The sequence below is a fragment of the Sus scrofa genome, chromosome X, assembly GCF_054392235.1.
Source record: "Sus scrofa isolate SSC_HxYL_T2T_F1_AM1 chromosome X, Sscrofa_HxYL_maternal_Yorkshire_Landrace_v2.0, whole genome shotgun sequence".
In the NCBI taxonomy this organism is placed as follows: domain Eukaryota; kingdom Metazoa; phylum Chordata; class Mammalia; order Artiodactyla; family Suidae; genus Sus; species Sus scrofa.
This window is the reverse complement of record NC_139401.1, coordinates 130,825,419-130,842,713: the sequence shown is the minus strand read 5'-3', so window position 1 is coordinate 130,842,713 and position 17,295 is coordinate 130,825,419. Positions and strand designations below refer to the sequence as shown.

The 17,295-nt window shown below is 40.9% G+C and overlaps 1 protein-coding gene across 4 annotated transcripts in view; it reads right to left on the bottom strand.

Annotated features, from left to right (window-relative positions):
• FMR1NB (FMR1 neighbor) overlaps window positions 1–17,295 on the bottom strand; it is a 307,469-nt gene that overhangs the window by 106,198 nt on the left and 183,976 nt on the right. Inside the window, exon 5 of one of the 4 annotated variants that reach the window (XM_085006510.1) lies at window positions 8,796–8,898. The exons of the other annotated variants lie outside the window; for them this stretch is intronic. Coding sequence (XP_084862636.1) covers window positions 8,886–8,898 — 13 coding nt within the window. The 3' untranslated portion in view covers window positions 8,796–8,885. The remainder of the gene's footprint in view (window positions 1–8,795; window positions 8,899–17,295) is intronic. 4 annotated transcript variants of the gene reach the window in all.

The window sequence follows — 17,295 nt, the reverse complement described above, 5'->3', positions numbered from 1 at the left end:
CATAATTCATTCGTTTCTCTTTTCTCTGCCTAGACTACCTGTAATGCACTCCAAGACAGGAGATAGGTAGCTTGCTGAATTCACAAATACCCTTAATTAAATTAGAAGATAACTTCAGGGTAGTTCAAAGGCTGGAGTTGAAGACTAAGTCCTAACTTGTAAATTCTATATCTTTGCTGCTTTGACACCACTTTCAAATGACTGCAGGACAGGCCAGAACTGAACAGCATCTACGGTTGGCTTAATGAAATTTAGGGAAATAGGCCCATTAATGCAGCTTCAGAAGGAACTTCCATTTTCTACATCACAAGACATGATTTTTACCATCTTTCAGCAATAACATTAAGATCTTTTCAATTCCACCAAGATGCAAAGTCACAGAGTGTGTGGAAATCCAGAGGTTCCTCTAATTGCATATAAAATACAATTGCCATCTTATCCGTTCGCAGTATGGGACTGCAAACAGCATCTGCCTAACTGTGACTGCGAGCTGGCCACTGGGTTGCCCTCTGTTTGGGGTTTTAAGGAAACGGTAATTAGGAAAAGAAGGAAGGGGTGGAAAGTCAAATCAAATGCTCCCTAATAGATGGCATTCCTTCTGCTTAGAGTGACATTTACGGCATCTGTTTGCCACCTCATTGTTTTCTGTATGACTTAGAGGGGGGAAAAAGAGGCAAATTAGTGTAAATCTTCGGTGATTCAAAGAATTGAACAGACTTGTTTAAAATGTCAATCCAACCAGGCAGTCATTATTGGGAACAAACGATAATAGCGACACCGTCATATTTTACCTTTATATCATACTTAAGATCTTTTGAAAGCACTGCTGTATTTCATTCTCATTTAAAGTGAGAAAAGGCAAAACAACAATCCTGAGGATATTTCTTGCCTTGTTTCAAATTCTAAGAAAACATTTTGACAGCATTTGCTTCCACAGCTGCCTGGCTCTTCCTCGCTCACCGCCCCCTCCCCAAATCCCAGCCCTAGCCGATTCTGTTTTCACTTAACATGGCAGTATTTGCATTCATCATGGCATCTTTTACATTCATTTTGATTTTTAAAACTGACTGCATTTAGATGGTAATCATCGTGATCATTGAGGGGGTTTTGTGCCCAGTGTGAGTGCCTCACCCACCTTTCCTAGCCTTGGCCTTGATTCTCAGTGGTGTGTGGCAAGTACCATGAACCGAATACATATTCGTAAGTCCCCAATAACGTGGGCAAATTCAACGGCGGAGAGAAAAGCGGCAGGTAGGAAAGCGAGTCACCGAGGCCCAGAAGCACCCTCCCCAGGACCATTGTCTCCGTAGCTAGGAGCGGCTGCCGTTGTGACTGTAAAGTGTGCCCCTGTGTTCTCCGTGGCCTGGCATGTGGAACTGGCATGGTCTGGTAAGAGTTAGAGGAGAAGAGGCTGCAACATGAGGAGAAAGACTCATCAGCTTTCCGCCACGGCCCTGATTTGGGGGGTCTCTCCTGCTACAGCCAGCCTGCTTTTTCAGTCACAAAACACACTTCCGATTTGTTAAGACCTCTGTGTATCCGGGACAGCCAAAGCCCCACAAGTGAGCACATGTCCGCAGAATACAGCTGCTTCTGTTTGGACAGGAAGCATCAACCTCTTTTAGGCTGGCCACTCTCCTCTTCTCAACAAGGCGTCTATCTAGAAAAAAACGAGCCCCTGACGGAAATGCGAACTCTGATTCTGCACGTCTGAAATTACTAACACAAGCACCCCCTGTGGTAGAACATTATTGATTATTCATTCAACTTATCAAAAAAATAAGGGGCACACAGTATAGGCCACGCCACTGAAAAAAATATCATGACATTTGAAAAGCAACGTGTTTTATAAACACAGAAAAAAGATGATAAAATACTAAGAAACCAAGATAATCATCAATTAAAACTTATAACTGACAATGATTTTCATACATACCAAGCTCAAACTCGAACGTTTATTTATTTATTTATTTAGTCTTTTTTTTTTTTTTTTTTGCTATTTCTTGGGCCGCTCCCACGGCATATGGAGGTTCCCAGGCTAGGGGTCGAATCGGAGCTGTAGCCACTGGCCTACACCAGAGCCACAGCAACGTGGGATCTGAGCCGCATCTGCAACCTACTGCAAGCTACACCACAGCTCACGGCAACGCCGGAGCGTTAACCCACTGAGCAAGGGCAGGGACCGAACCCACAACCTCATGGTTCCTAGTCAGATTCGTTAACCACTGCGCCACGACGGGAACTCCTCGAACGTTTATTTTTGAAGGCCTACAAAGATTAGAGTTAAGTTGGCCAGAGTTCTTTTCTATGGTAGATGATGATGGCAAAGAGGTGGGGAAGGAGTTTGATGTAGACTTGGATTCCAGGCCCAGGGTGGCTACTGCCAATAAGGAAACTCTGTCCTGCAACCAGAAGTCCTGAGACCACTTTCCAACTTTAACTACAGTATTTTCCTGACTTTCCAATATGTTTACTGTATCAAACTGCTGTAGATGATAGACTTTCCTTAACATACTGTCCTTAACCTCCCACCACCTACTTACCTTTGCTTTATGACGTGAATAATATCTCCACATTACAGATGAGGAAGCAGAAGCTCAGAAAACAGAGGAACTTACCCAGTGCCACAGTGGGAAGCAGCATAGTGTACTGGTTAGAACCAAACTCCCATCAGGGAGTTCCCATCGTGGTGCAGAGGAAACGAATCCGACTAGGAACTATGAGGTTGAGGGTTCAACCCCGGGCTTCACTCAGGATCCAGCGTTAAGGATCCTGGGTTAAGGATCCAGCGTTGCTGTGAGCTGTGGTATAGGTCGCGGATGCGGCTTAGATCCTCTGTTGCTATTCTTGCGGTGTAGGCCAGCGGCTGTAGCTCCGATTAGACCCCTAGCCTGGGAACCTCCATATGCCGTGAGTGTGGCCCTAAAAATAAATAAATAAACAAACAAACAAACAAACAAACAAACTCCCTGATGGCCTACAAAATATAGATAGAAGAAGACTTAGGGGAGGTGAGACACACTTTCTTTGGCAGAGCCCCTGAGAGGGTGCAAGTTCAGAGTCAGCAGATACTAGTGGGTTGAATGAAAGTGATGGTATTAGAAGGATTGAGAATTGACCAGTTCAGGGTATATTTCAGAGGAGGAGCCAGTAGAATTACATAAGGGTGGAGTAAGGGGTAAAGGTTAGAATCTGGGATGACACCCAGGTTTGGGATTTGAGGGGTAGTGGTGCTATTTACTGGCAAGAGATGGAGAGATGGTTTTGCAGCCTGGAAATTAAGAATCATCTTGGACAGGTTAAGTTTAAGATAGCAGGCTGACATACACAGGTATCAGGTAGGTAGTTAGGTATGAGTCTGTACTTAAGGGGACACACTGGGCTTAGGGATTTATATTTGGGAGTCATCAAACAGCATTTAAAATCATGAGTCCAAGGACACTATTTACATGCATGTATCTATTATTATGAATGTTTACTGGTTTTCAGATTTCTTTATTTATGTATCTTTTTTGTCTTTTTAGGGCCACACCTGCGGCATATGGAGGTTCCCAGGCTAGGGGTCAAAATAGAGCTGTAGCCGCTGTCTTACACCACAGCTCACAGCAACACTAGATCCTTAACCCACTGAGCGAGGCCAGGAATCAAACCTGTGTCCTTATGGTTCCTAGTTGGATTTGTTTCTGCTGAGCCACAACGGGAACTCCTGGTTTTCAATTTTTAGAATCAAGCTATAGAGAAGCACAGAAAAATTATTTTAGATTAAACTACAGGAAAATGCCAATATTTGGCTTGCTTTTTTTTTTTTTTTTTTTGCTTTTTAGGGCCACACCTGTGGCATATGGAGTTTCCCAGGCTTAGTGTCTAATGGGAGCTACAACTTCTGGCCTACACCACAGCCACAGCAACACAGGATCCAAGCGACATCTTCGATCTACACCACAGCTCATGGCAACACAGGATCCCTGACCCACTGAGCAAGGCCAGGGATCGAACTCACACCCTCATGGATACCAGTCAGGTTCATTACCGCTAAGCCACAACAGGAACTCCTATTTGGCTATTTTGATGTACAAAAAATGACAATTCATGTAGTTCAACTCAGTAGTTATAAAATAAATTGTAAATGTTATAAATCTTGACAACATAAAAGTAATGACCTAGGAGACAACAGGAGGCAGTGGGGGAGAAGGAGATGTGGGGGTCTGTGTGTAAATGCTTCCCTTAATTTATAAGGTAGGGAGCAAATAAATAATGTTAACATTTGATTAAACAAGAAATAGAAGTGGATATACACTGTTCAAAGTTTGCAAATGAAATCACTGGAAGAAAATTTTTAAATAATCAACAAAAATCAAGAAGTTGAAGGACAAAAAGAGATGGAAAACATCTAGTAGTTTGCTAAATTCCTCATCTGTCAAAGCAACAGAAAATACAGTCAATGTAATATTAAAAATTGACAAATCAAGGAGTTCCTACTGTGGCTTAGCAGTAACAAACCCGACTAGTGTCCATGAGGGTGTGAGTTTGATTCCTGGCCTCGCTCAGTGGGTCAGGGATCCTGTGTTGCCATGAGCTGTGGTGTAGGTCGCAGACACGGCTCGGCTAGGATCCCGCGTTGCTGTGGCTGTGGTGTAGGCTGGCAGCTGTAGCGCCGATTCGACCCCTAGCCTGGGAACCTTCATATGCCGTGGATGTGGCCCTAAAAAACAAATAATAAAAACAAAAAAGACCAATCAAGAAAGAGTGCTGTATTTTTTAGCATTTTGGTGATATCTTCCAGAATCTTTAAATCAGATAAAAGTAGCTTCTGTGGAAAATGGGACTGGGGGAGGGAGAGGGTGGAGGAGGCTTTACTTTTTATTTTATACCATTTATTAGAATTTTTCTTATGTACATTATTTTACAATAATGATCATGATGATGACGACAACAGTTATAAAAATAACAAAGATAACAGTTTCTACTGGCCATTTTCACCTTCCTTTCACCCTTTTCAAAGTCAAAAGATTTTGACTTTGCATCAAAAGTGTCTAAAGATACTGGCTCTGCTGTCTTTGGCTGGCTACACTAATAATCAACCAGTAGTTCTTTCTTTCTTTCTTTCTTTCTTTTTTCTGTCCATTCAGGGGCAGAAAATTTTACCAAATGGGGTTTCTACTATGGATGCTATTATTTAGACGTCTGGATCCAAAGCTAGGATGTCTCTCACACTGAAAAGAAGAGGTAAGAATCTGTAGTTCCCTATAGGACGTAGCAGTCCCCACCTCAAAACAGAAGGCTGCAGCATTAGAAGAGCTGTGGGAAAAGGTGAAATTGGTAAAAACCCAAAGGAAATTTGTCCTCACGATTTCTAAACATACTTATTACAAATGTGAATGTTACCAACCCTTTAAACCAAATTTAACGGAAGACTCAGTTCAGTTTCCCAATATTGGTTTTGTGACACCTCAGCGCACCTCCAATCATCTTAAGGAGCATTGTGCAATTCTCTTCTCCCACCTTAGAAATAATGTATGTTCATTTTAACTCGAAATTCAGCAAATAAATGTGACTCACTACTTTGATTCAGAGGAAAAAGGCCAGCATGGAAGGGTACTGAATATGCTATCTCAACTGCAGAAGAATTAGGAGTCCCCGGTTCACAACATGGATTGGATTTATATGAACAAATACAAACAAGTGTCCTGACCACCTAGGAAACTATTAAATCCTGCTACCTGCTCTTCTCTACTATTAAGATTCTTCTCTTTTTTAAAAAAAAATTTTGTATTATTATAGGTGATTTACCATGTTGTCAATTTCTTCTGTACAGAAGTGACCCAGTCATACACACACACACACACACACACACACACACACACACACACACACACATATACATTCTTTTTCTCATATTATCTTCCATCATGTTCTATCACAAGTGATTGGATATAATTCCCTGTGCTCTACAGCACGACCCCACTGCTCATCCATTCTAAATGTAAGAATTTGCATCTACTAACCCCAAACTCCCAGTCCATCCCACTCCCTTTCAAGATTCTCATCGGGCTTATCTCTCATTAATTTTGTTCAGGAGCTACATTGCTAAATTATCTATAAGTTCGCAAATACATAGATAGTTTTCTCTTCATACTGAACCTTACCCTTGGCTACAGACTAAACAGAAGCATTCATAGGCTCTCTGAGAGGGGTTCAGTCTTTTTTATATACTCCATCTCACAGGAGGACATGAAAAGTGGACCCCCTCCTTTCTCTGGATAGTGAGTGAGGATCACCCATCCCTCTTGACAACAATGGTATCTGGCTTCCTGCCTCCTGTCTATCCTTAAACAAAGAGAAAAATCCCATGGTAAAGTGCAAAGAGGGGTTATGATCAATATCTCACCCCAAGGGTAACTCTTTCTAAGGAGAATCAGTCTCTGAAGGATAAAAGGAGTTACCAACCTCTGACTCTCCCTTCTGGGTTTTCAGGACCAACCTCTCAGTGGTGATATGAACAGCTCATTTGTCCTGATGAGCCTATTTCTCTATTACCCTAAAAAGTGCCCAGGCACTTTCAGGAAGAGCAAAATCACAGTAAGTGAAGTAATAATAGTGATTTGCCTGGTTCCAAGAAGGTACCACTGCTTCCCCCAACTCCTTATTTTTTCAATCCTACAGTATGCTGAAACTCATTTTAATACATTACCAAGGCTGTGAATTCTAGCTCCCAGAATGCTAGGGACGGTTGGATAGAAATCAGAGCAAGGGGACTTAGACACATTTGGTTTGGAACCAGATTTGCTCCTCCTGCCCTTCTCGGTTTCATGTGAAGGTTTGCTTGATCCTTAATGCTTCCTATTTTACAGGGAGCAGTTCTGATAACTCATCGCTATGGTTTGCAACAGCAAGCCTTAAAACTGCACACTGTGATAACCAAATCCATCTACAGCACCCGAATCGGGAGTGATCGACCGGTAGTCTTAATCACTAAAAAAAAAAAAAAAAAAAATAAGGCTCCTCTAGACCAGTCAGGTTTTAGACTCAAGGAGCCTGAGGTAGGAGCAAGCTTTTAACCAATGCCTCCTGTTAGGAAGGGAATCAGGCCAGTGCATTAGTGAGCTGTGAAGGCCAGGCCCCCGGCGAGACACTCAGCTCTGAAGACACAGTGTCACTGTGTAAATGGCTTTAAAAATACATGTTTGGAAAAGCACCAAAATGTTTTAGTCATTTGATTATGGCAAGACTAAGTCATTTTAGAGGCTTAATAGAGGAAGGAAACAGCAAGACACAAGCAGAAATCCACTCAGGACATAGAAGCAAGCAGAAAGCAAACAGAGCTGTCAGGTGCAGGGAGCAGGACCTCACATGACACCAACCATTAGACCCTAGGCCCCCACGACAAGAGGCATTTCACCCGCCGCTTAGAGCCCTGGACTATTTTCTCCAAGTCTATTCCCCAATGCAATGCTGATGCCACTTATCGTCTTGCCTGTTAAAGACAGTGCTTCAGAACTGTACGTAAGGTAAACGTCTCCTAATTCCTTTCCCCCAACTGAATAAACTCTAGGTTAAGAAACAACAACAAAAAGACATTTCTTTAGCATCCAAACAAGAGATGGCCAGCCAACCATCAAGAGCTTGCGAGAGATGTGTAGATACAAAAATACACTTTACAGTGTACCCTCAGGGCTGAGAGTAGGAAGGGGGATAGGAGAAAAGCGCGTGTTCCTTCCAAAGATAGAATTTCAGTCCACTGTATGTTCTCTAACTACAACTTTCAACAAGGACAAACTATCTTTGGAATAAAATAACATTCTGGGTGTTGTGCTAGCCCAGGGTTTAGTAACATACAATTGCAACAGTTAAGAGCAAGAAAAATCAATCTCCTGAAATTTGAAAACGTACACACACACACACACACACACACACACACACACACACACTGCAATGGAGCCCTATCCATTATATGAGCTCAAACATTTCAATCTAAATTAAATCCAATTAGAAGTAATCATAGTGGATCATATTAAACTAATTCTTGGACAGGAAAGATTATAATTTTAAATGGCTCCATAAAGCACTAATGAAAAAAAATCATTTATTTCAATTAAGTAGGCCTATAACCAATACCTAAAGGTCAGAGGAAAACTGCCAGGGTGGCTATTTCTCTCCTCTGCCTGAGCCCCAGTTGAGCCATAAGAGCCCAGGGTTCTGAAGCAAGATCTGCCTGTGATGGGACTAAGCTTGAAGGTGTCTTTCATGCCAGCCTGAGCGATGGCAGAGCTTAATAATGACAGGAGCGATCACCTCTCGGGATGGATGCAATACTACATTTCAGGACTTAGGTGCCTAACTGCTTGTCTATTATTACATCTCCCTTTTGTACTTGATGTATTCTAGTCAACGGTTCTGTAATTTCCCAAGCAACTTCAGCTTCTCTAAGAAGCCTTCCTAATGACTCCGCCTAACCTCTTTCTTTGCTCCATGGAATTGAGAGCTACCACACAGTAGTCAAAAGCTGTCTTGCCTTTTACTCCTAAAGCCTCTTTTTAATGGGAGAGAAACTAATGCAACTTTCTCCTGTGTGTTATTCCTAAAAGGTGCCACAAAGTGATAGTCGGAAGGCCTAAAGAGTTAAGCCACATTTTCACCAGCCAGCAGGTGGCTGTTAACATCTTCGTTCTAGCCAAACTTAGGAGACCTGGGTTCTAGGGCTACCCTGGCCTTGCTGGTTGAATGACCTTATCCAAGTCATTTCCCTGATCTTAGACTTAGTTTGATCATGCATGAAACTGGTGTTTTCTACTCACATTTGCTATTTTAGAGTTCCTCAAAGATGCAGCAGAGTTGGAGGGCCAGCAGGTGGGTACAGCTCTCATCCTCATTTTCCCCAAAGCAGCTCAGTTTTCATTCCTACATATAATAAATAGGTTTTCATACAAGATCTTGTTTTACAAAGAATTCTGCTGCTAAAATTTTTAAGCCACTGGCCTTCAAGGTCTAACAAGTCATGATTTAATGAATCCATAACTTTGATTCCAATAAAAGAATCAACCAGATAAATCTTCTGGAGAAAATATCAATTTGCCAATTAGGAGATGTCTCCCATTTTCTACAGGGGAAACAATACTGGGACAATGACAGTCTGTTTTCTCCTTCATATACTATAATTAAGAGGATTTTTAATTGATTCAAGTATACGATAAGGATACTTTTCATTGCAGAAGCTGAAGCTGTTCTTTCTCATCAGTCAGTCTACTGTTCTCATCTCCTGTTTGCATCCTCCTTTTTCTGAAGAGGCTATACGTCTGCTCTGCTTTGTAATCAGCCAGTCCCTCTTTTCTCTCTCTGGTTTATAAGCCAGAAAAGGTAGATGCTTGAGGGGAATAGAGACAGCTGTCATCCACACTGGTGCTGAGAAAGCGCTTGAAGGAGAAAGCTTACATTTGACCAAGAGATTCCACATGGGTCATTTAAATGCTTGCAGATCCCCCATTAAATCTGAGGGGAAATGAGTGTAAGTTCACCTTTAAAAAACTACATTGACAGTATCTTACATTCTAAATGAAATAGGGATAGCCACAAAGGCTCCGTTACTTTATTCATCTCTCTGAATTCACACACAGATATTCAGAGATGTACCTGCGCTTCCTACTTCTGCATATTATTCCTTTAAATCACCTAATACATAATAGCTCTTGTACCAAAAAAAAAAAAAAACTGATTAAGGGGTTTCCTTTTCAGCATAACTGTTAAATCAGCAGCTCATCCAGTGATCTGACGCAGAATGTAACAAGTTCCTGATAGAGTTGTGTTCCCTTTGAGAACAAGTGTTTTTTCATCACCCTCTTAGTCACCTAATTTGACTGAAATCTAAGATCTTAATGCATCAGTCTTGTTAATTCTCTTGCCAGTACGTAGGAAATTGAAGCAATAAACCACAACTTGTTTGTAGTGGTGTTAACATTATTGAGTACTCAGCTAGCTGACAAGAGCCCCATTTTTCCATTAAACTTCAATAGCAGCTTCATGCATATTTAGCTCTTTGGCACTTTTCTTATTTTCCCCCAGATGACTGGGGTTTAAAAGTTGACCTCAAATTCACTACACTCCACTTCGCTTTTTGCATAATCAAAGTTATGACATATTGCTTTAGCAAATGGCTATTGTCTTTTTATTACTATTTTTTAAACACTATTCAACTGCTATTTCTCTGTAAGGACATACATAGCATTTTTTTCTCATTATGCTAGTTAATGGAACTGGACCTTGAAATTGCAGAATTGCTTTTCAAAAGATAGTATTGCAGTGGTTAGGTATTTGAAACATCCTGTGTGATTTTTATTCCTATTGTTGTTGTTGTTATTATTACCAAGTTGCTGCAGGAGTCACTTCCACTTTCATCTAATTGATGGGTTTGCTCCACATTTAAAAAGCTTCAGTCTGAGAAGGCACCTTGACCTTTCTGCCTACTGCTGTGTGTGTGGAAAATGCTGTGGCCTGGGCATCGGGCCACATCTATACCTGATGGCTTGGACATAACCACTATGTGGTATGAGAACAGACAAAACATGTTACATGTAATCTCCATGACTAGTTTCTTGGAGGTTAGTTGAAAATTTCTGGACTAGCATTCAACACTATGTCTTCGCATTTTTTTTTTACATTTCTATTTTTATTTATTTACTTTGCTTTTTAGGGCTGTACCTGCAGCATGTGGAGGTGCCCAGGCTAGGGGTCTAATCGGAGCTGTAGTTGCCCGCCTACATCACAGCCACAGCAACACCAGATCCGAGCTGCGTCTGCGACCTACACCACAGCTCACGGCAATGCCGGATCCTTAACCCCCTGAGCGAGGCCAGGGATCGAATATGCAACCTCATGGTTCCTAGTCAGATTTGTTTCCTCTGCTCCATGATGGGAACTCCTGCCTTTGCATTTTTAAACCCCATGCCCATAATCTTCCTCACTAAGTTCCGCATTTCTGCCAACGCCTCTTTTCTGTTACCCTCTGAAAACCTTGGGATAATCCTTGTTTCCTCCATTTCCTTTGCCCATTAACCTATCCAGTCACAAGGTACTATCCATTCCTTCTTCAAATCATTTCCTTATTTTAATTCCAACAAACCCACTTAAATCCAGGTCTTCATTGCTTTACTCGAAGGCAGCCAAACAGGTCTTTCTGGCTCTAGGTTGTCCGTCAATACGTGCTACTAACAATAGCCAGCTGTCTTCCTAACACACAGTTTTATATACAGGCAGCTGCTCAAGAGACATTTACTGAGTGTATACTATGTGCTAAGCACTACACTGGGCTCTGGGCTGACAGTGATAAGCAAGGGAGGCACGGCCTCTTGATTCTCTGAGCTTGTGTTACAGCAGGGAAGCCAGTCATTCACGTTCATCCCTTCTCAATAACCTCCTTTCTTCAGTTCTTTAATGGGTTTTATTAATATAATATTTCGATTATAATTTTTCTCTTGTCTTCTCTAATTCATTTTGTTTTGATTGGAACACAGTTGATTTACAGTGTTGCATCAATTTCAATCGCTAATACACCAAATAAGTATAGCAACTCAGTGTATCATTCAGGGCTCTCCATAATGTGGCCAAACTACCTCTTCAATATTATATCCTACTATTACCCTCCAAGAGTCCTGTATACTAGGGCTCTTCATTCTTCCTTAAACATGAACATGATAACCCTCTTTCTGGTTATCTGTTTCTTGATCTTACGCAACTTGAGGTCATAGCATCGCATGGCATCCTGCTTATGGTAGAAACTCCGCCAATGGTTGTTGTTGATAAGAATGCATTCTAGATTCTGGTCCATCATTCTGAGATGTCCCTACTATGTGCTCCCCTGGCACCATGGAGCTGTCTTTGTCCTTGTATTTATCAACTGTTGTAATTATCTATAGACTCCACTAAAGTTTTATTAGCTTATAGAAAACAAAGTCCCTTCCCCCTCTTTCTGCTTACTCAGAAGTTACTACAGTGCCGGGCACGTAACAGGTTCTCATTAAATTAATGGATGAGTGAAGGAATGAAGTAGCATAGAAACAACTTTCCCATGGTGAATTTCATGCTCTTTGGAAATGATGGACAATCGATCAGGTAGCTAAAAGGTATACATTTACATTAAAAATGAAAATAAAATCAGAATGGCTTCATCAGTCACTTGGTTGGTGCTAAGATATCACATAACCAGTCAAAGGTAAGTTTCTATCTCTCTTGAAAATCAACATTATTTATATATGTATTCACATTTTACATTCACATCTGTACTTGCATACATACACATTTATGTCTGAAGAGATTTATTAATTGCCCAACTAATCGTTGCCCCAAATAACAGTCTTTTGGGATGAACATGGAAGCTATTCTTTTAAAATAAAGGAATATGAACAAAAACCATAAGCTTTACAAAGTCCCAAAGGGAGTTCCAAGGTTGGAGCCGGATGCTATTACCAGCCACTATATATCATTCAAATACAGCTTTTAAGGAGGAAACCATAACCCATAGGGATCAAGTGGAGGAATTTGCAATTCATCATCTGTATTTTGGAGTCTGGAACTCCAGTCTGTCCAACCCCATTAAATGCTCCCTCTATCATAAACATGCAGGCATCCCAGCTAGTTAGAAACATGCACAGCATCTGAGTGTAAAATGGATAGCTGAACCACATACTTCTTGAGCATTATATAATGGTGTTTTCTAAGTATTTAGCAGTTTCCGAGAGTTACCAGACAAAAGATTTTCCTACTTATTCTGGAAGCCTAAACATTATCTTAAGAATTTCATAAAATGAATAAAAACAGCACCTACATGCCTAACTATTTCTTTCCTAGGCATCATGATTTACTTCCATTAATAGCTCCCCAGAAGTCAAATTATCATCTCTATTATATCATTTTTCCCTTCTATAAATCTCTTTTTAGAACAAGTAACCTGCTTCTAGATTTTTTTTAATAGGACGAGTATACATTAATTTTGTGATCAGAAAAACAATGAGATCATTTTAAACTTGAAAAAAAGTTAAATAAATGATCAAAATTTCATGTAGTATTTTAATTGAGCTACTAGCAGAATTATATATGCTGCTAAATTCACTAAGAAATAAGGAAGAGAGACATGGAGAGGATAAGGAAAAAAACAAGAACATGAGGAGGAAAAATGATTCATAGCTGTGTATTTTCTATCCAAAGACTATAATCAACATAAAGTACTATACCGTACAGGGAAGAACTAGAAATATAGTTATAGAAAACGGGAGCCCTATTCAGGTTATGGCTAATGCAGCAAATACATGCCAGGGCTTTTAAAATGTTAATAAACTTCCTAGAATTCAGCATTTATATATTATGTTTAAATGTCTTCCAGAAAGACAGAGAGATGAGTGAGGTCACCTGAAAATCCCTCCCCCAAATCACCTTTTATACAGCTATGAAAAAAATCAAGGGGAAAAAGGAGCCATCTCTACAACCAAAGTGAAAAATAGAAGAAAAGATAGCCCATATTCATTTAGAAATTTATATACACAGTCTTCCATACCAGGTTCCTGTGATGCAACCATACAAAAATTGCAATAGTCAAGGTAAAAGAATGAATCAGAAGGATTGAACAGATCTCAACACCACAGAAATCTAAATTACTGAAGCAGAGAAATAAATGGAAAAATATCCCTAAAATGCTTAGTAAAGATTCGAGAAAAAAATAACCATTGTGGAAGATAGGTCATAGGCTACCTAGCAGTTCCAGTGGAGCAAATGGATTAGAAACAGTAATCGAAGTTATAATAAAAGAAAACTTTCCCATTTAGAAAAATTACCTAGATTGGATAGCAGAGAAGTTCATCATGTTCCGCATTATAGGCAAAATTACCAGAGATTGAAGAAACAATCGCTAGTGATTCCAAAGCCCTGGAGCAGCCACACTGGTGGCTTCCTAGGCTGATGGCTTTCCCTTTCCTTCTTTAGTTTGCCTTCCAAACCCAGACAAAGTGGTTTTCTTATGAGGACCACAACTATCTGAAGGCAGTGCCGTGAAGGCAGTTTTTAGACTGAAGGCTAGACTGAACACTGGGAAGTCAGAGGCCAGGCCTCATTCTCCACTCTGTCTTCAGGACCTATCAAAGGGTTTGGCACCAAGTAGACACTTAATAAATACGTATGGAATAAATGAAGGACGAGAAGAACTCCTAAAATGGTTTGACCTGTTGCGATGACATCACTGGAATGAGTGTATTTTTATCAAGGAGACCAGTCTGAAGGATAATACTCATTGATGGTGAGAAAAATTCTGGTGCATTTGTTTTTAAAAAGGAAGAGGAGAGGAGAGGGGAAGGGAGAGGAGGAGGAGGGGAGGGGAAAGGAAGGGGGAAAGGGTAGAGGGGAGGGGAGGGGGGGAGGGGAAGGGGAGGGAAGAAAGGGGAAGGGAAGGGAAGGGAAGGAAAATAGCCCTTTAATTTTGTGGTAAAAATTTGGAGTTGATAATTTTACAACTAATATACCAAATGTCAAATACTAACCACGGTAGGAAAGATGATCAAGTTAATTGGTTGCATTTAATTAATTCACTGTTTGTGATTATATTCCTAACCCAAAAGCTAACCATTATTTAATTAGGCCCGCCTACCTTATGAAATGTTATAAACCAAAGAAAAATGGGATGAACCTGGCTATATTATGAAAGCTTGGTTTGTGATTATCAAACTTACCTAAGAAATGAAGTAGCTTTCATTGACTAAGAGGCTGTCCTCACCTGTATAGGAAAGAGATTTACTATGTTGCTGGTTATTCTGCCTTTATTCTGACTTCAGTTGAGATGCAAATTCTTCTAAAATTTCTTAAATGTTCAGACTTCAGAAACATATATACCAAATACCAAATCTCGTTCTAGAATAGCTCCATTTGTTGTACAAAGATTTACTGGGTACTCCCATTTATAGCACCCCTGCTGAGGAACACACAAATGGAAAGGCCCTACTGGGTCAGGCATCCCTCCAGTCTGGTATGTGGGGCTTCCCAGAGTAATTTCTTAAAATACATGATATTTCTTTGAAACCTCATACTAGATTCGGCCTTTGATTTCAGCTGTAGGGTACATCAGAAAAATGTTCTTTCAAAAAAACTAGGCAGGACCGACAAAGAATAATCAAGTCTAAATTGTGAAGGCCCACAAAAGAAGGTCTTGGCTCAGCTCTTTATCAAAGGACAGCATTTCCTGTGAAGTAATGAGATAACAAGGGACTCCTTTTGCAATTTAGAGCTAAGACCAACATGTTTTTCGTAAGGTGGATAGCGTCGCACAAGCTGTGTTCCTGTAGGTACGCAGCATTAAACTTGTACAACTGACTTCTACCTACTCTGTATCGTCTCCTAGCCAGACCCGGTTGCCACGTTTTTTTAGAGAAAAGCACATCAGAGTCTGCACTGTCATCTTCAAGTGCAGACTCTGAGTTTTTCTGTAATTCCCTTCTCCCATTACAAATTAGGTTTCAATTTCGGAAAGGGATTTCCCACTGCTAGTATTTAGAGCCTGGTGCACAGTATCTGCATAGGTCATTACCACATGATAGGCACAGCATGAATTCAAAAGAGCAATATGACATTGTTCCTTTTTTAGAAGAGCTAAGAACTGAGATTCAAAGGTCCCAGAAACATCAAATTCAGGGGCATTGACCTTGATCCTAAAGCCGAAACTCTCTAGGTCTTCTTTTAGGCTCTGTCCCTGAATGTGAAAACTAAAGGCAGAAGAGAAAAAAAAAAAAAAACTGCAGAAAAACTGTCCAGGGAAGACTGAGAATAAACACTGGGATCAAATACTTCCCAGGGATAATTAGCAAGTTGCAAAATCAAGTGTGGTATGCATAAGAGACTTCAGAAGAAAGGGGGAGGAAAATGCAAGCATGTATTTTCATTATGCAGATGTGGAAGAGGAACTGCTACCAGCATTGAAAAAGTTAAAGAGATTCTGGGCAAATTAATGAAGTGAAAACTAAATTAGTTAATGAAGTAAGCACCACAAAATTAATGAAGCAGGCACTGGTAGAGCTCATTTTCAAAGAGTAACTCTGTACAGGCAAATCTGGAGCCTGGCCTCCACATATTTTGAGAACCTGGCTACTCTTACCCAAGACGGAACTAGATAATGTATTGCCAACGACACTTCCTTTCAAATAATGTAAATAAGCAACACAGCTTCAGATCTCTAAGCCATGGCTTTATTTTCATCCCACTGGAAAGACTGGCATCAGATCGAATGAGACCAAAAGATTAAAGAACAATAAAAGAGGGAGCAGATGAGAGGCATACTGATTGAGACAATGACAGTGCCACTTGAAGGGGCCCGCTCGCATGGCTCTCCCACCTGGGGGCGTATCAACACAGGTGGCCTTCCAATACGCAAGACTCTGGAGAGGATCTAAACGTATGGCTTGGCCAACAACACAGCCTCAGATTCTTATCTCAACCCCATTCCCATCTCCTGGCTCCATACTTTGCTCCAGGGAGGTGCTGCTCGCGGGCCCTCTTCCCTGCTTTGACTCCATTCTTGGGTGATCCCCGGTATCCCATGAGCCCCTGCCTCCCCACTAGGGAGCAGAAACACACATGACTCATATGCATACCTGCCACTCACTGAGTGCTTTCTAACACAGCCACGTGTATTACATATGCTGTCCCATTTGCCTCATGACCTTTCTCAAGACAACTCTAGCAGGTCAAATTTCTTCTAATTCCGTTTGATGAATGAGGAAATGGAGGCCCTGTGAGATGTGATACCTTGCCCATGGATATACACAGATCTATACATAGCTCTGTATGTAACCATCTGTATGGGTATTAAGCTAAACATGAGTTCATATCAATGGCTCCCGATCCCACTCCAATTCAGTACCACGTGGCTCATTCTAGCTTCCTCACCTTGCTTATCTAAACTCTCACTCCAAAAGTGAGAATTCTGCTTCCCATCATCTGCCATCCATTTACTTAGTTGGTCCACCCCAGGCTACATGCACAGTAGTGTCAGAATTATAAATCCAAACCTCCATGGGAAATGACTTATTGACCAGAATTTAGTGCTAATGTTCATATCCTTAAAGACTCCACTCTTTGCCAAAGTTGCTCAGTCCGTACCCCGCTGCTATTCTCTTCAGCGAGGTGGCTTCATGTACTTGTAAATGCAGTTAGATTCTTCTGTGACAATCTGCATTCCACCTTGGGATGCTCCCACTTCCAAAATGATTTTTTAAAATGTGTGTACATTAAGGTTTACTATTTGTGCTGCAAAGTTCTGTGGGACTGGAT